The sequence below is a fragment of the Panicum virgatum genome, chromosome 1N (assembly GCF_016808335.1).
Source record: "Panicum virgatum strain AP13 chromosome 1N, P.virgatum_v5, whole genome shotgun sequence".
Classification (NCBI taxonomy): domain Eukaryota; kingdom Viridiplantae; phylum Streptophyta; class Magnoliopsida; order Poales; family Poaceae; genus Panicum; species Panicum virgatum.
Genome location: NC_053145.1, coordinates 15,983,511 through 15,999,210, shown reverse-complemented (window position 1 = coordinate 15,999,210; position 15,700 = coordinate 15,983,511). Strand labels below are relative to the sequence as shown.

Genomic DNA, 15,700 nt, shown 5'->3' with positions numbered 1-15,700 from the left:
TGAGCTCGACGCGCCCGCTCCTGGGGCCGCGGCTCCTTGCAGTCGCGGGCCTAGTGCCCGATCTTGCCGCAATTGCGGCAACGATCCTTGTCGGCGGCATGATCTCTGCCGTCCTTGCCGGCGCCTTCCGCCGTGGCTTGCTGCGCCGCCTGCTTCCTCTCGCGTAGGTGCGCTGCCCACTGCTCCTCCGTGAGCAGTAGCTGGCCGCCGGCAGTCATGCGGGCGGGGGCCTCCGCGCGGTCCTCGACCACCTTGAGACGCCTGGTGGCTTCCTCGATCGAGAGTGTGCTCATGTCGAGCAGCGTCTCGATCGAGAGCGCAATCTGCGCGAATCGCGGCGGCACGACGCGGAGATACTTCGCCACCGCTTCCTCTTCGCCGATGTCGACGCCGACCTGCGCTAGCTGGCTCACCAGAGATGTGAGCCGCAGCACGAAGTCCTCGATGGCCTCGCCATCGCGGAACGCGATAGCCTTGTACTCCCGCCGGAGCTGCTGCGCCTTTGCCTTGCGCACGCGGTAGCCGCCGAGCCGCATCGTCTCCAGGCTTTCCCACGCCTCCTTGGCGGAGTCCTTGGCGCCGAGTAGGACGACGTACTCTGCCGACACGGACTTGAGGATTGCCTCCATGGCCGACTAGTCATCTTCTTCGTCAGCGGTGCCCACGGTCAGCGCCGCCCACAGGCGCCTTGCCTTGAGCATCACCTTCATCAGCACCACCCACTAGGCGTAGTTCGTGCGAGTGAGCATGGGGTATTGCGCGTCGCCGACGTCCCGCACCGTCTTCTTCACAACGTACATCGTCTGGCGTCCACGGCCACGCTCCTGAGAACGCCCGCGCCCATGCTTACGATCCAGGGAAGCCATGGCCACCAAGCTCGAACACTCAAGCCCTGATACCACTCGTTGGCACTCCCTCACACACACAACACCCTCTTTCTTGCAGGTGGAGGAAGAAGATGAGAGGAAGAAGAAGGATTCAGGAAGAGCACACGAAGTGGATCTGTTTTTTTTAGCTGCAACTGCTCTATCCTTTTATAGACACAAGTAGTCAAGGTGAGCATTTACAAAGTAAGTCACTATAGTGTTATGCAGTCTCTACCACTACTGCTGCCATGCTGCCATGCTGCCAACTGCAACTGCTACTATACACAATAGTGTTTGCCGCCCAACATTGAAGAGGCAGCCTTGACTGAGCAGGAGCAAGAGCCCCTACCAGCGTAGAATCTAGACAAGCTAGAGCATGGGTAATTATCTAACATACAGGGTTGAGGCTGAGACAGGCCACCACATCTGCATCTTATATGTCTGTATCCTCAATCAGATTTTGTAATGAAGAAATGGTGACAAGTACATTTCAAAGTAAGGTGACAATGAAATTTCATCCACTAGTATTTTGCATGCACTTGTGTTTTGAGAGCATTGTTAACTTTGTGTCTGAATTCTTTAAGATATAGTCCCTTCATCCCAAAATAAGTATTTGTGTTTAGCCCTCAAATTTCCCAGCTTTCTTATAGCAGCTCTGCTACATGGATGTGACATTAGTTGGCTGGGTCAGTCCGTCAGAAACAAGTTCCTGATATTTGAACTCTATTGACATCTATAACAACTGCTTGTTTTTTGGGCTCAACCTGAAGGCTCATTCCTATGTGATTGCTTCTGCAGGCTAGACCACCTTGGATTTTCACAGGTTGCAGAGGGCGGCAGCCTTCAAGCCCTCATTGATAATTCACATACTGTGTGGAAAAGAAATGGAAAAAAATCATCTTTGAGTGATTCTAGAAGAGAACAGCATGACACATGAGAGATTGCATTGGCAAAGTGAGGTTCAAAAGCAGCAGCTCCAAAGTGATTGGGTGAGTTGGTGTGAATGCTGCATATAAATGCTCCTTCCTAAACCAAAACTATAATTCTGATTCTTTGGCAGAGCAAGCTGGAGGCAGGGTGTCTTTGGCAGAGCAAGCTGGAGGCCGGAGATTAATAAGACCAAAGAGCTTCTATATTGTAGAAAGGGCCAAGTCTGGTGTCAAGAAGAACATGCAACTTAAGCATTTAGCTTGTGTTTTGGCAAAGGATCTGTTGATTCTCATGGAAGCTTATTGTTTATGTTGCAACAGTTTGGTACTTGATGTTAGACTTGTCAGAACTAAAGCAAATCTTTATATCCCCATTGACCTTTGTTTCCGTTCCCTGTGGTACGAACACATATTTTTATTCCTTGTGGCTTCAATCCTGGCCAGGAATGGATGTTCACCAGGATTAAGTGACACAGCTGGTTTCACTTGTTCCTGGCCAGGATGCAAAACAGACCCGGCATCAATCCTGTGGTGCCGAACGAGGCCTTAGCTGGCCCAGGTGTGGCCATGTTCAGGAACAAATGCACGGACCTGGCATGTGTTGACATTATTAACTTTCTAAAGAGATAAGATTGCTCACGTGCCGTTGAGCTGTTCTCAAGCAGTCAAGTGCATAAACGTATCCATATACATCTCAAAAAATAAATATTCTTATTAGAGAATGGCAAGGACCACATACAGGAGAGAGACAGTTTATCAGGGCATCTCCATTACTCCAAACCAAGTGCACAATTTGATTAGTTCACTTTCCACGCTGGAGATAAAAAATCTTAACTTCTTAAGCACTGATGCTCGCACGCATATAGATGCAGCAGTAAGAGGTTGCCCACTATAATAACACGAACTTTTACAAGCACATCTGTCATGGATCATATGGCTACAAGCCTACAACAGTGGGACTGAGGCATACAGTCATATAATCATAGTGTATTAGTACAATTTCAACCACATCTCGCCTCTGGATCTCAGGTTACAACTATAAGTACGGATCCTAGGTGACATGACTCTGAAAGGGTCTTTGCCGGTTTTACACAGCAGAAAGCACTCCGGCATCATAGCGTTATAATTAAGTATGCAGCTACATACAGCTCCAGAATAGTGTTGATCCCAAACATGCCTTCTTGCTCTACATTTTCTTCTGGTGAAATCCTTCTTTACATGCTTTAGATTCTATCATGATGCAAGGGAAGTCCAGACTTCAGAAGTTGGCCCCATTTGAGTAGTAACTGAAAATAATTAAGTTGTTTTTAGCAGTGCAACATTAAAAGGACATCAGGACTTGTCCATGTACAAATCCAGGATATGGCTACACAACAGAAATGTGTGATAACAAAGTGGTCCATATTTTTCTTTCACTGAAATAGAATGATTGACTTGAAAAATAGTAGAGTTGGGCAAAGTAACACCTACCAGAGCTTCAAGAAAAATGAGAATGATTGACTTAAAAATATTAGGGTTGTGCAAAGTAACACCTACCAGGACTTCAGGAATGTGTCACATGTGGCCGTGGACTGCTGAAGAAATATATCAATATACAGTAGTTAGGCTTGTGCTTCACTGATCTCAAACCTTTCAGGAAGTCATTGCTGGAACCATTCATATAAGAAAACAATAGCGTTCAAGTTCTTCGGATTAGAGAGGAAGATAAAGATATTGAAACATAAACACAATTGGATAATATGGGAGGCATGATGTCTTGTTAGCAAAGTAGTGAATTCAACAATTACGCACCTTCACAGTTTGATCAGTTGCTATCTTCAATATTTTGCATCAACGATTTATCTAAGCGCAGGATGGACATCTTTTGACATATGTCAAACAGGTAAGGCTTTTTTCAAAGAATCATTTTTCAAGAACAAAGAAGCCTGGATTAGTTGCTTTATGTGGATCACAGTCAACACTCGTCTAGTGCCCGTCAGCAAAGTTCGCCAGTTTATTCATGATCAACATTTCCAATAGCCTCAAGTATAGATGAATATGTAATAAGATCATACTCGAACCCCAATGTATTCATCTCTTTCATCAACTTTGCCGCCTCCTCAAACATGGCAGCATGACTCAAAGCACCAAGGACAGTATTATACGAGACAGCATCAGGTCTTATTGAAGACTGTTTCATGTTAGAAAGCATCTCCATAGCACGATGAGGTCCACCTGTTTTTGCCAGACCATTAAGGATAATATTGTAGGAGTTGATATCAGGAATACACCCATGCTCTTGCATTCTTCTCATTGTAGTAAGAGCTTCATCAAGCATGCCCTTCCTTGCTAATCCGGACATGAGAGCATTGTAAGCATAAACATCAGGAGTACAACCGAGTTGATTCATTTCCTCAAACATATTTATAGCATCATCAAGCCGTCCCGCCTTTCCTAAATGTTTTATCATCACTGCATATACCCGAGCACTGGAGGTACCACAGTTTTCTTTTAGTTCCTGAAAAAGTTCACAGGCAAGATCATAGCGCTTAGCTTTTCCAAGAGCATCAATCAGGCTGCAATATGCCGCAGGACATGGAGGGAAGCCCTTTTCATCCATCTCCTCCAGTAGCATCATGGCCTTCTCTGTCCTGTTGGTTTTGCAGAATCCGTCAATCAGGATAGAATAGGTGAATGAACTAGGGGAGATTCCACTTCCCTTCATTCTCTCAAACCACGATGGAACCTCAGAAGCATGAGATTTTGATTCAAAAAGTGCTTTTATTATTGTATTGTATGTTACAACACTAGGAATGCACCGCAACATTTCCATCTCCTGAAACAGCTTAATAGCATCATCCAAACGGCCAGCCTTTCCTAAGAAATTTATCATATTATTCATAACAATTGTGTCTGGCCTGCAGCCTTCCTGCTGCATTTCATGGAAGAAGTGATATGCTTCATCTATTCTCCCGGCTTTACCAAGGCCTCTGATCAACTCAGTGTAAGTAAACACATCTGGCTGGCAATACTGAAACCTCATCTCTTCAAACAAACTCAATGCTCCATGAACATCATCCAATTTGAAGAACAAAGCTATTAACATGGTATATATCTTAACAGTTGGCTGCATTCCATTCTCCTTCATCTCATTCAACAACCGAATTGCTGAATCACGGCGACCGAGTTTGCAGAAAGCAAAAATCAGTGCGCTGTATGTCACAGTGTCCGGGAAGCAATGACCCTCATTGCTCATCTCATTGTATAGTTCATGGACTTTCTCATATTGCCCCTCATGCATCAACAATATTATCATGCTGTTATATGCCTGTGCAGTTGGCTGACACTTCCGTGCTTTGATTTGGTAGAAGATTGCAATTGCCTTGCTGATCATCTTAGCATTCCCCAGCATTCGAATTACCTCTGACAGCTCTGTCGGGGTGACAACACAAATGGGATTCCGTACCATTTCTTGGATCATCTTCCACATCTCGCCATACTGCTCTACTATGTCCAAACAACGTATCAACGCCATGTATGTGGATGTATCATGCTCATAATTCCTCCTCTTTGCAGCCCATCTGAAGAACTGCATCTTCACGTTGACCCCAACATCAGTTTTCAAAACCTCTCGCACCAACCAGTGATCAACTCTAAGCATGAGAACCTCCAGTGCCTTCTCAGCATCAGGGCCCCACTTGAAAATCTTGAGAATCCTAATGAACCTCTCATCCAAGACACGTACAGAGTGTGTGTACCTTGGCCCAACGGTTGCTATTAGCTCCTCACACTGACGTACTGGAGGATGAAACATCCGAACAATCTCACTTTCTGAAAATAAACAGATCAAGAGTGTTCAAACAAGGGTTCAAAACATCAGCAAATATGTGGCATTTCAGACATCATTACAAAAGAAGTTTTTGCTTAAAACTGCAAATAAGAATGAAATGCAAGTCAAATTAATACCTCACTTCAGCTTCAGGTTTAATCTGGAAGGATAACTTGCGAGCTATGTTTGTTTTGTATTCATTCTAACTGATCTCTACTACTGTTAGTGTTAGAACATAGAAATGACCTCATTCACACTAATAAAGCAAAGTTCACATTATACATTACTAAATATCAACAGACGTATTTCCACCTCAATAAACCATTGACTCTGATTCAGAATTTTATCTTTCCTTTTGGAATTATTTAATTTGTGGTTGTGAATCCCCAGGAACTCCAATGGAACAAAAATTAAACAAACTACAACACAACTTTACTACATATATGCTAACTCGCTACTTGCCATAAATACTGTTATTAGGCATTGCAGTGACATTTCAAAAGTATCCATGGATTTATTACTTTTAGATACAGCAGCTATTGGAAAGCATGTTTCCACCAAAACAGATCTACATCCATCCCAACTTCATGGCACCACTACCACCACACTGCTTTCAAATCCGTCTGAGCTCTATAAATCCTACCTCACTTAATCAAAGTAGTGCCACTGAAACTCCATGTAAAGCACCAAACAAGTTCTAAACACACCCACATACCGATAAGCCAGCGTGCTAACGCTCTTCTCGAAAGCGAGAGAGGAACCGAAATAAGTGAATAGAAAACATGACGCGCCTCACCTGTCTGCTTGAGCCTACGAGCGAGGCACGGCGACGAGGATATCCCACGGGCCGCGAGGAGCAGTGCGCCGCGGCGCGCCATCTCCGACCGCCAGCGGCGGCGGCGGCGGCAGCGGCGGCGGTCGAGGAGGACGACGCCGAGGTCACAGGCCTAAGCAGCACAGTACACTGGGCAGTGGGCCCACTGAGAGGTTGGAGGCGTCAGGAATTAGGATTATGGGCCATCCTCGAGCCCGACTCGGATTGGGCTTACTTGCCATTGACGGCCCGCTCGGCCCATAAAGAGGCCTGGAACTCTCGAGCGGCTCGTGTCGGCGAGGGTTTAGGCATACGAGGTCAGATTCCGGTGGTCTGCTCCGACCCCGTTCGCGACCGGGACGCGATCCCCTTCCGCCGCCCGCCGCCGCCCGCCGCCGCCCGCCGCCGCAATGCCTCGGTGAGTTCCTCCCTCTCTTGGATCGTCTCCCCGGAGCGGATAGGTTGTACATCGGCCGTGGTGCGATGGGGATGTGCGGGGGCGGGGACTGTAGGGTTTGGATTTGGATTTGGTTTTCAATCCCTAGACTAGATTAGGCGTTTCATGGTTTGAGAACAAGGCTGTCTGATTTCCTCATTCCTCATTGGCTCTAAGATATTTGGGGTGTGGTAGAATTTGGGGTTTGTATAGGAGCAGAGCGTGGGGTCAGTGTTTCCTCGCCGCCGGCGCTGCTTAGCTGATACCGTCTCTCAGGGTGCTGTCTTGTGGAATATGTCCCGTCTGATGTTTACCTTCTCATATATTTGTACTTATTTCTTGTTCTTGCCTTGCAGGTATTACTGCGACTACTGCGACACCTACCTCACCCATGACTCGGTTAGTGTCTTGCTCTCCCTTTGATGTTTCTAAGGCTAGGGAAGGGTAGCTGGTTCTTTAATTTTGTTGCATGTTTCCTTATGATTACATGTAGTGATCTAAGCTAAGCACAAGTGCCACTGCTGATATAATAAACTTTAGTCAACATGAGGTAGAGAAGAGTTTGCTGTAACGGGCTAACAGCTACTAAATATTTGGGTTTGGAGGATTCAGGATTATATTCATGGGAGTTCTTTATGTCACTTGGTTTCATGTTTGTTTGTCTCAATAGCTCAATTCAATTTGCTTGCCGGGTCCCTAGTAATTATTTCCCACATAGTATATTCCTTGAGATAATTGATGTTTACTATAGACTGCAAGAGAATGGTGCGTCCTTTTTGCGTATCCACAGATTGAGTAGCCTATTCAGTTATACATAATGTGCAATGAGATATTTGCAACCTGCAGCCCTCTTGACTTTCTGAATTTCAATATCTGGTCATCCTTTTAGACTGTAAGATAGCATAGCAGTGTTTTCAACATACTTCTGCAAACTGTATAAAATCGAGAATGTGTATCAAGTCCTGCCTTTGGTACCGTGTATTCTGTTTTTTGTCTTCTCTTTTTGGAGCATGAATTAAGAACTACTATGTAAAATATTGCAGCCATCTGTCCGTAAGCAACACAATGCTGGATACAAACACAAGGTATTTATTTATTTTTATAATCTCCATATTTCCATTTTATAATTGTTCCTATTCATCTACTGAACCTTATTTGAAACATCTTAGGCGAATGTTCGAACGTACTATCAGCAATTTGAGGAGCAGCAAACTCAAAGTTTAATTGATCAAAGAATCAAGGAACATCTCGGACAAGCTGCAGCTTTTCAAGTAGGTGCCCCTTTCAATCAGCATCTGCTCTCGTTCCCAGGAGCCATGGCCCGCCCGCGCCTTCCGATTCTGCCAACCCCTGGCATGCCTCATGGCTTCCCTCAAGCACCTGGTGCACCATTGATGCCAGGAGTGAGGCCCCCAATTTTTCCAGCTCCTGGTGTTCCTGGTAACTACTACTGATCATGATTGCTAGTGTCTATTATGATTTCTATTATTTGTTCATGGCCTATAACTTAAAAATTATGCCTCTTCTTCTTATTTCGATACTGCTTTCTTTCACTGAAGGTAAACATAATGGCATGTTTTAATGTCTACAATTAGCAGAGCAAAACATTGAAAGATGATGTTTCGTAAGAAGTGCTAGTTGTGTGTTATAAACCTAGTTGTAGTTCTTCTGAATGTATCCATTAATTGATTTCATGTTGCTGGTTGGGTTTGGTTTATTTTTACCCTGAAATTGATTTCATGATTTTATTTGTTTTGGATACAATCCTGATTTGTAGTTACTAGTAACTTTAAGGGATCTCTTAACAGACCCACTAATCTCCGAGTCCCCATTTTTTGTAAGAAAACAAACATACGCGAACTGTTCTGTACAGAGTTTTTAGAAGGAAAGAAACTCACAATATTCCCCAAGAAATCACCTTTCTCCTTTGCTTGAGCATTTGATCATGTGGTTTTATGATGAGTGTAGATCTAAAATGGTAAAAGTTAGACTACTATGATATTCTCTGTTTCTACCTGTATTTTTTTTCCTAGATTAATAAACAGATTGTGTATCTGTGTTTATGCAATTGAGTTGTTAAGCTACAGATCATATCAACTTAGTATTGTTAGGGAAAAAGTCCAATTTACTCCCTTCAAGTATAGCTTAAGTCTGAACAACCCCCTAGACTATAACTTAGTTCAATTTATCCCCCAAACTATGCCATTTAGTTCATTTCAACCCATAATACAATTTGTCTTTCTTGTTTCTCCATACACAAGTTGAATTTTTATTTCACATTTTACAGGGAGTGGACATCACAATTCATATTAAAAAATTGTTATAATTTTTTCATCGTTATTTTTCATATAATTTTGAACTCCAATGATTAACTTATTATTAAATATCCTAACCTATCAAAATAATGGTAAATGTATTTTTTTCGGACATGTGTTATGATGTGTACTATCATCTTGTAAAATTTCAACTTAAAACTCCATGCATGGAGAAATGAAAAAGACAAATTTTATTAGGGAGTAATTTGGACCAAAGGGCATAGTTTGAGGGGTAAAATGAACCAAAACAATAGTTTAGAGGGTTATCCGGACTTTGGCTATAGTTGAGGGGAGTAATTTAGACTTTTTTTTCTATTATTAGCATCCTTACTAGTCATGAATAGCTTATTTTTGTACCTTTCCTGTCTTTCACCTTTTGTCTACATCAATTATGAAAACAATTGCAGTCGAATGGGTGAAAAATTGATAGCTTGGTGTTATCGCTTTACACCAGCTGATCAGTTGGCATGTACACTGCTCTTTACGAGAGTTTCTTTTAAATTTTTCAGTAAAGGCCCTGATCTTCTGATTCATTTTATGCCAGTTAACACTTTTCTGAAATGTTTGTCAGGTTATCCTGGTGGCCCACCTACCATGCAGCAACCAGGTGCCCCACCAACCATGCCACAACCAGGTGCCCCTCCTGGCTCTGGACCACAACCAGGTGCCCCACCTGGTTCGGTTCCGATGCAGATAGCTCCCCTCCCAAGGCCTCCAACACTACCACCTCCAACATCTGGGGTCCCATGAGCCCCCATTCCTAACAGCACAGCACCTCCAGCCATGTACCAAACGAATCCACCACCACCTGCAGGCCCGACTTCTGGTGCTCCTCCGGCTCCACCATCTGCTCCACAGCCTGCATTCTCCTATGCGCAACCATCTGAGGGCAACCACTGATTCTGTTCCTCAGGCATACTTCAACCACTGATTCTGTTACTCAGGCATATGAAGTATGCGCAGAAAGGTTGCTCATTTGAATGTTTGGTGGTGCCATCATTTAACTGAGACCGTTTCAATAGGTCTGTTGCTTGGATCCTGAGGGATTGTTGAGAAAAGCTTCCTATCAGTGTGTATTCGGTGCGGTTGGGGACTAGTTGATGTAAGTTAACTATGTAATCGACTGAAGCCTATTAATTTCAGAGATGCTTAAAAGTCCAAAACTAGGTTTTCTCTGTGATAGGTATTTCTGTGGCATGCGATGCTTGAACTTGATAACATATCAACATGTTGTAACTCGTCAGTATTCATTTCCTGAGATGAGTTTGCTAAATGCCCCTTTTACCAGCAAATGTACACTTGGTGTTAAATGCTAGTTTCCCCCAAGATAGGTATTGTGCTGTTGCATCAGGCTATGGGCTTTAAGTGGGTACGAACCTGTATCCCGTTCTTTAGCTACAGATATTTAATTCTTGCCAGGCAGAACAAGATGGTAGAGTCAAGGATCATATTGTTTACTCATAGGCAAAGATAAGGTCTACAGATATTTTTTCTGTTTAATTTTTTTCCAGGCAGAACAAGATGGCCAAGAGTCAAGGATCATATTGTTTACTCACAGGCAACGATAAGGTTTATCTTAAGTAGAACAATGGCCACAATTTCAGTTCTTAAATCCTGTGGTGATAACAAAACACAGAATTTATCTAATTACAAATAATGAAAAATTGCCGATTGTGAGGAACTACGAACTCACACGGTTTGTCAGAAAGGGGGCACTATATGGGGATTGGGGAACTCAAGGAAGAGCGATAGCGAATAAGTATAGCCTTTAGCCCTTTACTTTATTGCTGCAGAAAATACATCGATGTACGATGTGTGGTTTATTATTGCCTTTCATCTGGAGATGCATGCAAAATCCACTTATTACATCACACTACCAACAAATACAATACATATAACGTTTGCTCTTCAGAAATTTGATCACTATTTTCCCCTCAACCGGCCATGCTGAACAGCTTTGGCTTCAGATTGCGTTCAACGCCAAATTAGCTAGTCTCCGCAAGGTAAGTAAATGAATGAAACTAAGCTCCCAATAACCAAATGACATTATGATCTGCAACTCAGGGATTTCACATTACTTATGAAGGAAGAAATCCTGTTGGGGTCTTTACGGATACCGTCAGGAGCACATATGCCACTGCTAACGTCAACTCCATTTGGTTTCAGAGCAGAAAAGGCTCGACAAACATTATCTGCATGAAGTCCTCCAGCTAATAGCCATCCATTCTTGCTTTTGACTGTCGGCATCTGGAACCTCTGCCAGTTGAATCCCTTTCCACTGTAAATGAAAAGTGGTCATGTTTGTTAGTTCTGGATATGATCCAAGAGAACTTCTCCACTGACAACAGAGTAAGGAGTAAGGAATGACAACAGAGTAAGGAACTTCTCCACTGCAAAGTAATGCAATCAAATATGACTGCTGAATTTATTAAGCATTAACATCCAAACACTTATCAGTTGTTTCAACTTTTATCTCATTTTGGGTGTTAATTAGAATCAAACATTTCCTCATTCTAAAGAACAAGCAGAGAAAATTTTAGCACAAGGAACAACACAAACAAAATTTATATAATTAGGATTCAAGAAGCAATAAGAGTAAGATTCAACCTTCCGCCTTTTGCACTGTCCACTAAGAACCAATCAAGTGCATATTCCAAAACAGGAGGAGAGTTGATTAGTTTTCCATCTTCATCAGCATTTAGCACATGAACAATGTGGTTATTCTTGGAAAGAGTATGAACCAATGCACGAGATTCATCTCCATGGAGCTGCATATGGGAAATTGAAGAAAATTGTACATTATAGTCACAGCTGAAATAGCATAGCAGCACATGGTATATTACAACCAACTTTTATAAGTGATACCTGGATAAAGTTAAGGTCACATGAATCCGACACTCGTAAGATAGTATCTTCATCATCATCCACAAAGACACCAACTGATTCAGCACCATAAGATTGTGCAACTCTTGATATTTCTTTTGCCTCAGATAAAGAAACGGAGCGTTTAGAGTTAGGCCACAGTATCATGCCTATAAGTTTAGCTCCGGCCTCTACAGCCATTTCTGCATCTCTAGCTGATGTGATGCCACACATTTTGACTACAGGATGGAGCTTGCTGGCATCTCCATGACTTGCTGATGAAGATAAGTTGGTTTCAGAATGATATCTAGTTTGTTTTATTCCCAAGCATGCCATCTTTACTCGAGAAAATCTTGGAAGTCCTGTGTGGGAAAAGACAATGCAAAGTGGTAGTGTGAATAAAAGGAAGTGAACTGAAGCAATATTGGTACAGAACCACATCGTTGCTGACATATCTTAATAAATACTAACACATGTCACGAGAAACTAAGATCACTGATTTGTTAGTTACTATAATATGCAATTTTCAGACAAGAAGATGGCAAAGCTAACTAGAAACAAAATAATCAAGGCCGGTTCAGATGTACTTGGTGAAGATGAGGAGATAAAATGATTTGCTTACGCTACAAACGTGCAGCCAGTTTATCTTACATACAATGGACACATACAACACTACAGGAGTAACTCTAGGCTTGCAGTCTCTTCCAATCAGCCCTTCTCTTAATTTCTTGGGATGAATTGTTGTTTCTTCCCCCCATTTCCGGAACCAATTTTGTAGGATGAGAAATTACATGAACATGACATTTCTATCAAATAGAATGTAGAAAAAAAATTAAAGAAACATTTTCATCAAATAATAGGGCATGACTACAAATGCTCACCATTGTTATGTACTAAAGGAAATTGCTGATAGCGTCTTGCAGAGATTGGCGACGCCATTACTGCGAGGGCATAAATGAGAAAATAAAAGAGATTAGCACATCACAAATTGATCGTTTGGTGGCAACGGAGTGTATCAGAAGTTCAGAACGGAAACCGAATGCATGAGAAGTTCAGAACTCAAAAGTTAGCAGATAGGAAAATTAAGAGTTTTAGATGCCCGCTCCTCCGATACATTATTCCCACCCTGACGAATCGGTCAGAGAGCAGACAAACCCCAAATTTGTTGGAAAATGAAGTACACCAACAGGGGCGGACCCAATAAATTTTGCCAAAAAAAAATCTAAGTTAGTAGGTAAAATCTATGGTCAGAGATTTGGGGGTTTGGGTGTTCGATTTCGCACAACAGGAAAGGAAGGGAAAAGGAAGGGCGGACATACCTTGTCGGCCGGCGAAGCGTCCGACGAAGAACTGGAAACGGCGGCACCACTCCCCTGTCGTCGCCGCTTGCAAAGAAGGCGGCCGACGGCCGAGCGAGTGAGCGAGACGAGAGGAGAAAGGGGAGGGACTTCTTTTTTTCTTTCTTTGAGATCTCAAAGGTTGGATTTTATTAGTACTTTTACTGTTTTACATCCAACCCCTGACAGGGCACCTCTGAGTAACGAATAAGCCCTTTTCGGAGCACCCGTTGACCCTCACCGTCGCCGATCGCTGTTGCCGCAGCCGAAAAGGCTCTTCTTTAAGCCTTTTAGCTACGTACCATTATAAATTATTGCAATGATCTACATACCATCCAAATTTTAGAAAGTTTCCCTGTACTATTCATCGAAATTTTTTTACCTACATGCCACTGCTGTTAGTTTTTCCGTAAAAATATAACTGAGATGCTTCCAACTGATTGTAAATAGACTCTTTTACCCTTCCTCTGTCTTCTCTTCTCTGGTTGTTCCCGAGCCCTCTTGTTCCTCTCTGTTCTCTATTCCATTCTCCACTGAAGTCTAACCCTAGATCGACCTCGGCACCTCCCTCTCGCGCAGCCGCTCGCGCACGCAGGCCTGAGCGCGGGAGCGGGCGAGCCAGCGCGCGGGAGCTGGCGCGCGCGGAGGGCTGAAGCCGGAGCTGCCGCGCGCGCAGGCGTGGGAGTAGCGGGCAGGCCCCAGCACGCGGAGGTGCTGCGCAGAGCAGGGGAGCGGGTGCCGCGGGAGCATGGTCTGGCTGCTGGATCTGAGCGGGATGGCGGCCGAGCGACCGGATTGGCTTCCAGATGGGTGAGTTCTTGTTTGTGCTTTCAATTGCATAGCATCAGTGCTAGATTTGGTGTTGTTATGATTTAATTAAACTTTATAGATATTTATATTCATATGTAGGAATGACATCGAGACCAGTTTTAATTTAGAAATCAGAATAATTAGTCCAAGTATGCGAGGATCATGGTTTGGCTTTAACCAAGTTGTTGATTCAGACACCACAAATTTTAAAGATCTGGTTGATGAAATTGTGGATAAGTTTCCTTGTGGGTATGGTAATGTGGTGAAGCTGTTCTATTTCTGTGCTGATAGCAAGTCCAACATTGAAATTCATTCTGACCAAGACTTAATGAATATGTTTGCCAAACACAAGACTTCCAAATGTTGTCGCATGTCAATTGCATACCATAAACCTGATGTTGATCCACCAGAAATTCCACTATGGAACAATGTTGAAATTCCATGCTCCCCGTCTATACCAAGCCCTAGCTACGTAGAACCTAGCAAAGCAACTCAACTTGGGACTGTTACAGAACCATATTATGACATGGTAGACATAGAGAATAGCTCTCTTCCAAGCTATGTTAGACAAATTGAATATGTGGGGGTTGATGAAGATCTAGCTTTATACTCTAACATAGAACCTACTTCTCATGCAAATGTTGACACTAGTGAGAAAAAGGATGAAGATTATGATCCAGGTTCGAACTCTGAATCTGATTCTATGACCGACTCCGATACGGATGCCGAGGTAGATGAAACTACTAAGGATATAGATGCCGAGGTAGACGAGACTATTAAGGATATATTACCATCTCACATTCCTAAAGTGGCATACAACAAAGATGACCCTTCTATGGAAGTAGGGAGCATCTATCCAAACATATCTGAATTTAAGTTGGCTCTTGCAACACATGCTATCAAGAATGAATTTGAGTATAACATTGAAAAGAGTGAACCAGATTGTGGTACCCCACCTGATTTAACCTTTTGCACAGATTGTGGTCAGGCAGTCATGACAGGAGTTAGTGAGGTTTTTCCAACTGCAGAGCATAGAGAGTGCATGTGGCACTTGGTGCAAAATTTTAAGAAAAGGTATTGGGGAAAAGTGTATGATGAACATTTGTGGGCTGCTGTTTATTCTTGGAATACATATATGTTTGACAAGCATATCCATGCCATGGCTGCAGAAAATCCAGCAGCAATATTGTACTTGCAGGAAAACCATACAAAACTATGGACAAAAAGCCAGTACTCTACAGTGCCCAAAATTGACTATGTGACAAATAATTTAGCAGAAAGCTTCAACAATTGGATTAAAAATGAGAAAGTGATGCATCTAGATGACTTGATGGATAGTATAAGGCAGAAGGTCCTTATCAAGTGGAACTTGAGGAAAAAAATTGCACAGAAGATAGAAGGTAAAATTTTGCTACACATCATAACTAAGTTGAAGGACCAAAGCAGGAATCTAGACATTGATGTTGTCACTAGCTCACCTGATGGGATTGCAGAGGTTACAGCAAGGGAAGGTTCTAGTTACA

At 43.0% G+C, this 15,700-nt stretch overlaps 3 protein-coding genes across 4 annotated transcripts; 1 reads left to right on the top strand and 2 right to left on the bottom strand.

Moving 5' to 3' along the window:
- Window positions 1-2,547: 2,547 nt before the first annotated feature.
- LOC120655329 (pentatricopeptide repeat-containing protein At3g16010-like) lies at window positions 2,548-6,577 on the bottom strand. The gene is made up of 4 exons (XM_039933084.1): window positions 6,400-6,577; window positions 3,587-5,605; window positions 3,332-3,441; window positions 2,548-3,081 (listed from the first exon to the last, which is right to left on the bottom strand). The coding sequence occupies exons 1-2, from the start codon at window positions 6,479-6,481 to the stop codon at window positions 3,789-3,791; spliced, it is 1,899 nt and encodes a 632-aa protein (XP_039789018.1). The 5' UTR covers window positions 6,482-6,577; the 3' UTR covers window positions 2,548-3,081; window positions 3,332-3,441; window positions 3,587-3,788.
- Window positions 6,578-6,703: 126 nt separating this feature from the next.
- Window positions 6,704-10,460, top strand: LOC120655332 (U1 small nuclear ribonucleoprotein C-1-like). The gene is made up of 5 exons (XM_039933089.1): window positions 6,704-6,835; window positions 7,210-7,252; window positions 7,897-7,938; window positions 8,023-8,293; window positions 9,740-10,460. Exons 1-5 carry the CDS (start codon window positions 6,828-6,830, stop codon window positions 9,916-9,918), a joined length of 543 nt encoding a protein of 180 aa, XP_039789023.1. The 5' UTR covers window positions 6,704-6,827; the 3' UTR covers window positions 9,919-10,460.
- A 464-nt stretch (window positions 10,461-10,924) lies between these two features.
- On the bottom strand, window positions 10,925-13,515 carry LOC120655331 (N-(5'-phosphoribosyl)anthranilate isomerase 1, chloroplastic-like). Of its 2 annotated transcripts, XM_039933087.1 has the most exons (6): window positions 13,350-13,502; window positions 13,102-13,156; window positions 12,912-12,972; window positions 12,034-12,392; window positions 11,776-11,936; window positions 10,925-11,446 (listed from the first exon to the last, which is right to left on the bottom strand). In XM_039933087.1, exons 2-6 carry the CDS (start codon window positions 13,144-13,146, stop codon window positions 11,215-11,217), a joined length of 858 nt encoding a protein of 285 aa, XP_039789021.1. In that variant the 5' UTR covers window positions 13,147-13,156; window positions 13,350-13,502; the 3' UTR covers window positions 10,925-11,214. The 2 variants fall into 2 exon arrangements, with proteins under 2 accessions (XP_039789021.1, XP_039789022.1); XM_039933088.1 differs by lacking the exon at window positions 13,102-13,156 and having other exon boundaries at window positions 10,931-11,446; window positions 12,912-12,971; window positions 13,350-13,515.
- Between the last annotated feature and the right edge of the window lie 2,185 nt (window positions 13,516-15,700).

What these genes read in the sequence shown, in the direction of transcription:
- LOC120655329 (XM_039933084.1), bottom strand. Translation starts at nt 6,481, where the DNA reads ATGGCGCGCCGCGGCGCACTGCTCCTCGCGGCCCGTGGGATATCCTCG. An exon ending in TCGTAGGCTCAAGCAGACAG is followed by an intron (nt 5,606 to 6,399) that starts GTGAGGCGCGTC and finishes GTTTATTTTCAG; the next exon opens with AAAGTGAGATTGTTCGGATG.
- LOC120655332 (XM_039933089.1), top strand. An exon ending in CCTACCTCACCCATGACTCG is followed by an intron (nt 7,253 to 7,896) that starts GTTAGTGTCTTG and finishes AAAATATTGCAG; the next exon opens with CCATCTGTCCGTAAGCAACA. An exon ending in TCCAGCTCCTGGTGTTCCTG is followed by an intron (nt 8,294 to 9,739) that starts GTAACTACTACT and finishes AATGTTTGTCAG; the next exon opens with GTTATCCTGGTGGCCCACCT.
- LOC120655331 (XM_039933087.1), bottom strand. Translation starts at nt 13,146, where the DNA reads ATGTATCGGAGGAGCGGGCATCTAAAACTCTTAATTTTCCTATCT. An exon ending in TCCTTTAGTACATAACAATG is followed by an intron (nt 12,393 to 12,911) that starts GTGAGCATTTGT and finishes TTTCCCACACAG; the next exon opens with GACTTCCAAGATTTTCTCGA. An exon ending in GACAGTGCAAAAGGCGGAAG is followed by an intron (nt 11,447 to 11,775) that starts GTTGAATCTTAC and finishes TTTCATTTACAG; the next exon opens with TGGAAAGGGATTCAACTGGC.